The sequence below is a fragment of the Boleophthalmus pectinirostris genome, unplaced genomic scaffold, assembly GCF_026225935.1.
Source record: "Boleophthalmus pectinirostris isolate CB_2022bp ecotype Guang Dong unplaced genomic scaffold, ASM2622593v1 HiC_scaffold_10, whole genome shotgun sequence".
Taxonomy (NCBI): domain Eukaryota; kingdom Metazoa; phylum Chordata; class Actinopteri; order Gobiiformes; family Gobiidae; genus Boleophthalmus; species Boleophthalmus pectinirostris.
In genome coordinates, this window is record NW_026570971.1 from 15,659,437 (window position 1) to 15,669,528 (window position 10,092).

At 40.6% G+C, this 10,092-nt stretch overlaps 1 protein-coding gene across 1 annotated transcript in view; it reads right to left on the bottom strand.

Moving 5' to 3' along the window:
• The window catches only part of LOC110155560 (regulator of G-protein signaling 6-like), a 31,077-nt gene extending 23,969 nt beyond the window's left edge, over positions 1-7,108 (bottom strand). Inside the window, exon 1 of the mRNA XM_020919689.1 lies at positions 7,025-7,108. Coding sequence (XP_020775348.1) covers positions 7,025-7,108 — 84 coding nt within the window. The remainder of the gene's footprint in view (positions 1-7,024) is intronic.
• Between the last annotated feature and the right edge of the window lie 2,984 nt (positions 7,109-10,092).

Consider the following 10,092-nt stretch of genomic DNA (forward strand, 5'->3'; position numbering starts at 1 on the left):
CGATCAAAATATTGTCAAGGAGCCAACATACAAAAGAAATATTTTCGTAAAAACTGCTACTAAAAAGGATATATTTTATATTTAACTTGTACTACAAATTTGAATGTTTATTCGTTAATTTAGCAGAAGTGTGGATGACAGATGAAGGGACTGCTGCTCTAACACAGTGTCTAATATTATTATAATCATCTACAGGATATATTTAGTCATCAAGAAGAACACTTTACCTCTTTGCATAAATTCCAATCCAAATTTTCATATGTGTACAGTCTTAATGTTCGTTTAGGTTGATATTTTTGGAGATAAATAAACCAACCATCTGTTCCTGAATGTCAACTGTTCAATAAGCAATTCCATTTTCATAAGAGTATTGAGTAATAGCAGACTTAGCACTCATTCACCGCAAACAGAAATGATTTGGTGATCCACTTTAATGACCTCTGCTCATCAGCCTTGGATGTTAGCGCTGTTGCATCCTTGAAAACTACTGCAGTTGGCAAAGTTAATCCATCGCTGCGGCTTAATGGTGCTATGGCGCTCATAAAGCAAGTGTCAATTAGAACAAATGTAATACTAATACTTTAGATGTATCTGGCAGCTAATGGCTTGTGCATTAATGATATAGTACTATGGTCATGCTGATAGACAGAGTTTACACAAGGGTCTTCTACTATTGTCTAGAGAATATTGAGGTGCTTGTGTATGATTAACAGTATGTGCCGTGCAGATATGCGGTTATCTAACCCAGGCTCCAATGTTTTAAAGTAGTGTTTCACATGGTATTCTGAGCTTCATATAGTGTCACTTGTGCTGTGTGCTTGCAGTTCTTGGATATAAGCGTACTCTAATTTAAAGTCACCAGTGGTTAAAACAGATATTTTTAAATTATAACTTCATTTAGAAAAATAAAAACTGACATGGCAGAAATGTAATGAAAAGGGATTTAGCTGTTTTAGAATGCAGTTGTTATGAATAATTTTGTTTTAGACACAATAATAAAAAGAATATGTACCCATATGTGCTGCAAGTTAATTCTGAAATCTAAAGTTCTGTTGTTTCCTGCCATGTTTTTGTAATACGCTGTTCCAATAATGCATTAGCATTTTTGCTACCATGACATTTCTTTATCAGATCACTACTCTATAACAAGCCAAAAGTTTCCTATATAATGCTGTTACGCTTCAATCTGAAGACACTTAATGGAAACAGGATCCGTAGTGGAAATCCTCCCCAAGTCAGTGGCGGTAAGTGTGTGCCCACAGTTTTATATCATCTGGATGTAAAGAGCTAATGATGTGAGTGTGGTGCAGAGGCTGGGGTTAGTCAGAGTACAGTAGGAGGTATTTAAAGCAGCGCGGCTTTGCAGATAAACAGGCAGCTCGGGGGGCTTCAGGGGTGTTTGGAACTGGGGCACGATGGTGTCAGCACACAGCCCTCCACCAGCTTTCTATAGCTCTAAACCTATGCATATTCAGCTTAGCACTGGCCTGCATTATTAAATGAGCTGCACACAGTATGTGAGTGGTATGGTCAGAGACACTGGCAGTGTGTAGACTTCCCTCACAGGAGAAAAGCCCTTTATTTCGCTCTCTCAGATCCTCTATGGGCCCAATAATCCCGTCAACAGAGTGCTCCGGCTGCCAAAACACTGAATTATTATCCAATTATGACTGGGTATTTTGTGGACTTCCAGGATTTTCATATGTTTGTCCTCCTGCTTAACTGTAAGAGAGTCGCGCTCCACACAGACGGGTGAGAGTGGCTTATATAAGAGAGCTAGTGTTGTTTTATCTTATTGACCCAACTAGAAACCAGCCCACACTGGCACTTAGCATACGGGAACATGGGGCCTCAGCGTGACCCTGATAGTCCGGCCCATACCAGCGTCTTCCTGATAAAGGCTCCCATGGTGCAAGTGGTGACTGTGTTAAAACATTCATATATGATAAAGCACTCGGACGACATGAGGTGACATCCGCAGTGCTATCTTAAGTGCAGGACATAGAGGCCCATAGGCGCCAATGGGAGGCAGACGCAAGGGAAGTCAGCCGTCAGACAGCTTAAACTGACATGTTTTCTATTTCTTGGATTTTACTGCATAACAACAATTTAATAATATAATAATAATCCTTTGTAGGAATGCAAGATTAATGGCAATTTGAATAGATGCAATTAGCAAATCGTAAACAACAAAATATCCAGTCTTATTCTGCATAAATACTGCTAACCCTGTAGTTTTAGATCTGTACAAACATGCTCTAAATTGTATTGTTAAAATATAAATCACAGATCTAATCGCAATTATTGCACGCTTAACTCAGAATTTGGAGTTCAGTATTTTGAGATGACCAATATCTTTATACAGAATTGACACAAGAAAAGCTTTGTGTTGGCTTAGGGATGCTTTGGCCCGTGCGACAAAATAAAACTGGAGCTTTTAGTCTCGTCGTCTAAACATACGTCAATCATATTGTTTGTCGGTACAACAATGTGGGAAGTCGCCTACACTAATCTTTTACACACACAGATTTCTTGTCTATAATCTCCCATTTCCAAAGCTGCATCTTATAAATCAACTTAAACCCTAAACTCTGAATGGCATTGTCATCCTTCTTGCCTGTCACCTGCTCTTATTTACATCCACTTAAAGAGCTTAGAGCATGTACAGTGTTTGCGCGAGTGTCATATCCACAGCCTAGCCTAGAGATCCCTCCCATGAGACATTAGCACTAAATGGTAATGCCCCTACACATTCAGACTGGCTGTTTGTAGTATAACAGTTCTTCCTTCTAAGTCGACCACACAAGGATAAAAATATCAAGAGATGGTAAAAACAGGCCCGCCATGAATAAATGAATAGGATGATGGATGATGTCTCCAAAGAGCAGATACTTTCTCATAGATGGAATGCTTAAAATGAGATTCAATTATTAATTTGCAAAAAAGGAGGAAAGAGGAGTGGAGACAAAGAGAGATTAATATCTGGTCATATTTGGTAGTGGTGACAGACAGAGCTATGCCATGTTTTTGGGCAAATAAGACAATGAGCAAAGTCTATAAATGCGTATCAAAAGGGTAGGCAAAAAATGGTACATTCTACAGCACAATAACAACCCAGAGTTAATAACACCCCAGTTCAAATCAAAAGCTTGCATAGTTTGTTTCTTAATAATTTTATCACACATCACACTTCAACTTCGCTCTGAATTTATTGGACTATTAAAACACAGAGCTCATAATCTGTATTGATTTAGAAACTTCCAGCTACTGGCTAGTACTGAGTCACACAGAACTCTTTGAAGCGCTGTTTACTCTATTTTGAGTGTCATCACTCTTTCATGACACTAGATGTTTAGGGTAGTTATTACTGGTCCATGTCCTGAAGGTCACTTCAGCTCTGAAAAGTAATGATTTCACATATAGGATTAAGGCAAACTATTAATTTTTCTCCAGCTTTACATAGAAGCAGTAATATGGCATCTGTTTTCCTATTTATTACAGTTATTAGAACAATAACACTTCAAGTTATCTCTTGTCATTCCCACACACCTCTCATCTACCAGTACCATTCATCTACCTGCCACATTGTGACCACCATGCGTGCAAAATGCGAGTAGTGCGCACTGTGCGTAGAACAGTGTCTAGGACATCACGTGTGGACAGTTATGTTGGGCTGAAGTTCTGGAGGCAGTGGGTTGGCGTGCACTTATTGGATTGTTTTGCTTCACTTCCCCATTTCATGGAAGACACGACACAGGCATCACTTCTTCACCTCTCAAGACTAGATGTGATAAAAAGCCCTACAGTACATGAAGCGGACAAAAGAATCTGGACTAGCTTTTAGGCCAGTGGGAATGTAGCCTTGAGATAAGTTTCTAGTGAGCAGTTTGGCTTCTGTGGATCGCCTACTGTCTGTTTATAATGATATCTATAGACCTATAAACTGCCCTAATCACCACTGATACTGAAAACAAAAGCCAAAATGTGACAAAGACTAATTAACACATTCATGACATGTCCTATGTCAATAAAGCGTACAACAGTGGTGCAACAACATGCTGTGGTGATGCTATGGTGATATTTAACATAAATGTAATTGTTCCTATTCTAAGTGAGATACAGCTATATTATGGTTTCCTGTAATATCAATGTATTCCTTGTAGTAAAATGCAGATGAGCACCAATTAACAAGCTTTTAGGTTACAAACAGTAGTGTTTTTTGAGTCACATCATATTGATGTCCATCTGTTATCCTCCAAATTATAGTTTTCAACAGCATATACTTAGATAATTACAATAAAATTATGCATTAAGAGCTCTGGCTGATCTGCATTTTAATCCTCTAATTTTCTGAGTAGAAAACTTACCTGATAAATGCTTCATCTCTCTCTTGTCATTATTTATGACCAAAACATGAAATGATGAATATTCCCTGCTGGCTGAATCCTGACAAGCAGAACTATCCTCTTATACGTGTCACCTACAGGCATGCAGAACGTTATGTAATGAGCACTACATGGGCTACAGTATGTTCTCTCCTTGTCTGACAGCTTCTTAGAATACATGTATGATAATGAAAGAGGCTAAGGATAAACAACAGCCTCCACTGTACACAAAGATATCTGGCAGCTGGCATGGAAACCAATATTTTAGTAAGGGGAAGGCTGGTCTGGTTTGATTTGTTATTTTGACTCAGAGGATTCCTGGCACAGACCTTAAGAGGCCCGCTGGCATCCAAACAGATTCTGTATTTACAGTATACAGGGGAATAGCTCGTTGCTGGCAGGGCACTTCTACTTCCCCTTAGAGCTAACTGCTGACGTATGACACTCTGCTCATAGCATTCAAGCCCCCAAGCAGAAGTAGCGAGGGGATTTATCTGGCCTCTAAATGCTACAGTAATTCTGAGTTTAAACAAGCTCCAGAAACACCACACATGGTCTGCCAAATTGCCTAGTTGTGCAAAACCCTGACACTAATATCAGCCTCAGAATGGTGTCATCTTTTTTACAATTTTAGTGGGATATTTTAAAAGTATTACAATTTTGTGTTAACTACTGAAAATGTACTGCAAGCAGACTCTCTACGGATAACTTGGCTCTGAAATAGGTGAAATCTCACAAACATCTCACAGACTTCATTAGCTTCACCTTAGTATTTACACTTGCAGACTTAGATGTCCATCACTGTCAGTCACTTAGATTAATTTTAAGATGAATTTATTCCTTTATGGGTTCCTTTAATCTATTCTTGGGTACGTGACACCCATTTTCAGCATTATCACTCTAAATGAATTTCTAAATAATATTATTCAACTCAACTGTGCACAAATATGTATTCCATAAATTACACATAGTTTTAGAGTGAATTTGTGTTTCATTTCTTAGTATTTTCACACTTAACACTAAAATGTCCTGCAGTGTGACTGTAACACAGAAAAATCTAGAACAAGCCTGTTGTGTCAAAGATGGTTAATAAAGGCGTTAGCAAAAAAAGAAGCATGTATACATTATTTATTATTACACCTTTATTGATACTTTAAATCTGTCTTTTTAAATATGTGACATGAAAAATCACATATTTAAAAAGACAGTTACACAAAAACATGTATGCACCAGTAAGAGCTCTGGAGTTAAGGGTTGAAGTTAAGCTCAAAATTAATAATAATAATGATGTTCTTATTTTTGTAAACTCCAACCTTTCTGAAAAACTTTGAACATGTACTTATTTGAAGTCCTGTGGTGTGACAGCTGTATTACTTGAGAAGGCAATTCTACAAATCTACAATTCTCCAACAGTTCTAATTGTTAAAAAGATATTTTTTAAGAATGGACAATTACATAATTATTGAACTAGCACTATTGACGTGTTATGTTGTTTATTCAGATTTTTATGTCAGGCCAAATTTGTAGTGAATGTTCAGCGGGGTGAAAGGAAAAGTCACTCTGCAGGGGATATTAAAATGTCTAAAATTAATAGTTGCACCAAAAATGATGTGATGTTTGTGAAAAGGCTTCTTGAGCTGATTTGTTTTTGAAAATATTTTTGGGAATTTGCTACAAAGGCGTGACACTGCAGGACAGAAAAAATGCGTACCCTGTTACAAAAATGTTGTAATGCTCACTAAAATATGATTAAATTACACTTTTTAAAATTGTGATTTGGCTATGAATTAGAACAGACATTAGCTATAACCTATACAGTAGTACATGTGTGACTGTAGGCCTCTTGTATGATGACAGAATCGTTAGCTACTTGCTCTAGGCATTGTTAAATTGATCATAATGCAATTCAATTACTATTGGGTTTTTCAAAACAATAATCTACCTTTGCGCCCCTGTTTTCCACCTACCCACTGACAGAAGATACGTCAGCTGCATTATCTAAAATTGAATGTGCAAACCACATTCTATGGGGAGTATAACTGCCTGTCTGAAAGGATACCCAGCTAAAGCAAGATGAAACACCTGGTGTGACTGACGGGGAAAGGACTTGTCAACTCCAGCTTACTCCGATCACATTTCTACTGTAATCAACGCAGCAGTAGTGACACATTCCATGGTTTAAACCTGATCAAAAGAGGCTGTCTCCTTTTTCCGGAGTGGTCTGTCACGGTAAAACCGGCAGAGAAATAACAAGCCAAGAGGACCACTAACCAACTTTTCTCACTGTCCGTCACAAAATCCATCCCAGCTCTGGAGAGATCTCAGTCCTCATCCTTGTAATTAGACAACCGATACCTCTCCAATCAGCTATTGAAAGTGAGGCGCCTACGGGATGAGGCAATTACCCTGGCACTGGTTGGAGGATCTCTCATTGGTCCAAAAGCCTGATGAAGTCTTATTAGTGCTGTGGAGGGTTCAACTTGGATGGATGGTTGGAAAGATGGTCCAGAGAGTGGGATGGAGCCCTCCCGACACCTGACACCACACTGATATGAACCAGTGGGCTGTCAGGACTGTCACGGGTCATTGCATTCTTGTCTGCATAGAGATCCCGCCCACCATATAGACTTGCGACTTGCCTTTCTGTAGACGATCATATTAGGCGAGTCTTCCTCCGGATCTGTGCTGCCTGGTGCTCCCTGCTCCCTCGACCCCTCTGCCATCTTGTACTGAAAAACAACCCTGTCAAGGAAATAGAGGCACAACATGAGCACTATGAGAGACACAGGCAGAATGTAAGATGACGATTTGATAAACATCAGTCAGCTTCTTTATTCCCCTGGGGAGCAAAAATTCCTCACAGTCTTTTATCGTTGTGACATTCAGCTGCCGAAAAACTGTGTGTCTGGGAAATGGGATGCCTGTCACTGAGGGGACAGATAACAGGCTCAGGTGGACGATGCATATTAACTAACACATTAATCTTAAACAGTAAGTAAAGTATAGCATTTTATGTTCCAGTAAGTATGATTCATTGGCTTGGTTGTTCTCACGTGCCTAAGTGTTGGTTAACTGCAATCATATGATGCTTTCTCAAATCCAATGTTACTTCTATTGCTTTCAAGCCAATTTATTTACAGCCTCCACACCCTCCCATTCTGCAGCCTGCATCCCCACTACCCGACCCTCCCTCTTGTACAATCTCTCTGGAGATTTAATTCCGCTTAATAAGGATTTCCATACCGTCAGTTGCCGAACGCTTCAACAAGCCCCCATAGCTTTTCTACCCTTTACCACTGAGGGTTCCTAACCATTTAAACAGGTTAAACCATTTCCATGACCTTTTGTCAAGACTTAAATGGGCTACTACACAATGGGCTACTACACAATCATTTGCACAATCAGACATTAATAGAATACAGCTTTCGCTGTAGTGTTCAATGTATTGAAGGTGGAATGTAATCTCTTGACAGGATTTTATGCAGGCACAGTATAAATTGTTCATACGTGAATTCAATTAGTAACAGTGCATCTTGCCAAAGGGACGCCTAAGGCAGTAGGATCTGAGAAATATGCAACTCTGCAAGTTTTTAACAAGTGCTGATTCCTGTGTGCTGGTAGCAACAGGAGACTCTAGTTCTCTGTGGCTTGTTCACCTCACACCTGACTGTATTAATGCAGGCTTAGTGACATGCATGAGCGCAGAAGCAATCACCTGTTCTTACCTTGCTGTTTGTTATTACAAGTATAGTGCAGCAGAAAAGACAGCACTTCCTATTGGCCAATGCCGTGCTGCTCTTTTAGGAGTCTGAGCACATTAGGCAGCTAATCTTTGCAGTGTGCATCTCAGGGGCATAAAGATAGACAGGCGTTATGGATTGCATAGCACCTGCTTGAAAGAAACAATACTGAGTGGATAGGTCCCAGTGGAAGAAGCTGTGAGTGAAGAGGGCCTGTCTGTGAGCTGATAAAGTGTGTCAAATACATGCCAGGAATATGTATTCTGCACTTCATACACAAGCTTCATGCTTCTGAGTCCTAAAAAGGCAAGTTAGTGCAGTGGTAGATTCTACCGTAGTTCAAGGTATACACTGTGGACCATAGACACTTGGAACGAAACCTTATGTCATGCAACATCTGTGACACCTTGCTATTGCTGCATTTGCTCATTACCTTATCGACCAAATAAAAGGTGCGTCCACTCCTCTCCACTCCACGCGGCGCTGTGTGCACTCCCCACGGCTGCACTTGCACGGCTGGCTCCCCCTTAGCAACAAGCAGCGGGCAGGTCCATGGTGTAATTGGCAGAAGTGGAGAAGAAGGGAGGAAGACAGTGAGGACGGAGGCAGTCAAGCGGCAACAAGGGAGACGGTCACTGCAGTATACCTCCTCTTCTTCCTGAAAAGTCCTGGCCGGCCCCGGCAGTTGAGGAGATCCTCACATGTCGTTTGAAAACCCACCCCCCCTCTCGCTGTGTGCATGCGCTCCAGCCAAAGAGAGTGTGAGGGGAGAGAGAGAGGGTGATGCTGTGTAATAGCAAGTTGGAAACCAGGGGGAGGGATGAAGGAATTAGAGAGAGTATAAAGGAGAGATGGTGTGTGTATGTGTGGAGACGAAAGCAGGACAGAGGGAGGGTAGCACACTGCAGCAACACCAACTGATGATGAAAATAAGAAACAGTTCATTAGGACAATGTTGAAATGCTAATGCAAGAATATTATAGTGTCTGGGCACACAGATAGAGGCTATAAATATCCCCTGTGAAGGAACAAGCTTTTTCCATTTGCATGTACAGTGAGTGTGTTTGAAAGAATCCATTGCATCATGTTGTAAAAAGACGGACAGAGCTACATGCCAGGCTATTCTCCTTCATAAAAAGTATAGAATCATCCAAGCTTAAATGGCAACCCCTGAACGAATGGACCTTTTCTGCCTACCGTAAATGAGATCCCAAAAGCCCCTGAGGAAGATGCTCCACAAATACACAGCATGGCCAATTTATGAACGCATGCATGCACTGTGAGCACATAGACACACATGGACAGGCACGCACAGCTGTTGATGTTGACAGAACCAGTTCACCAGTTATCAAAGACGCATCTTGCTCACATCTCTCCAGTGGGCCTCTCCTCTCTGCTGTTCATCCTTCTGCTCCCTGTGCTGGTTTGATGTTGTGTGCACTCCCCAACACAAAACCATTAAAATATGGACCAGGAATGGTAAGATGTCTCTTTTTCTCAAGAAAAGGGCTAAAAGATCTTTTCATTTCATTATTGGAACTACCTGTTTAGAAGAAAAATACAAACAGGAACCAGAGCATTTTCAACAAGAGAAAAACTGTTGTACTCAGTATTTACCAAGAGAAACCGAGGCCACACAGGTCCTTGTGAGTTGCGTTTGCATTAAAGTGTGAAACTATCTGCTGGCCTATGGTATTGAGTGTGTTCTCATACTTTTAGCAGAGTGGGCTTGCCTTATACAATACACTATAGCCCACCATCCCCCATATTATGAGATTGTCTATACACCACTAGCAAATAACAATGTATATAAAAGGTCCCTCCCCCTCTGATCACCACTCCAGTGACCTATGAGCAGCATATCTTGTAGTATTAAGGAGAAGCAGCCATAACAAGGTGGCAGACAGGGCCAGCAACCAACAGACACACACAACACTAATCTGCTTTATAAGGGGCCAGGCCTGCCA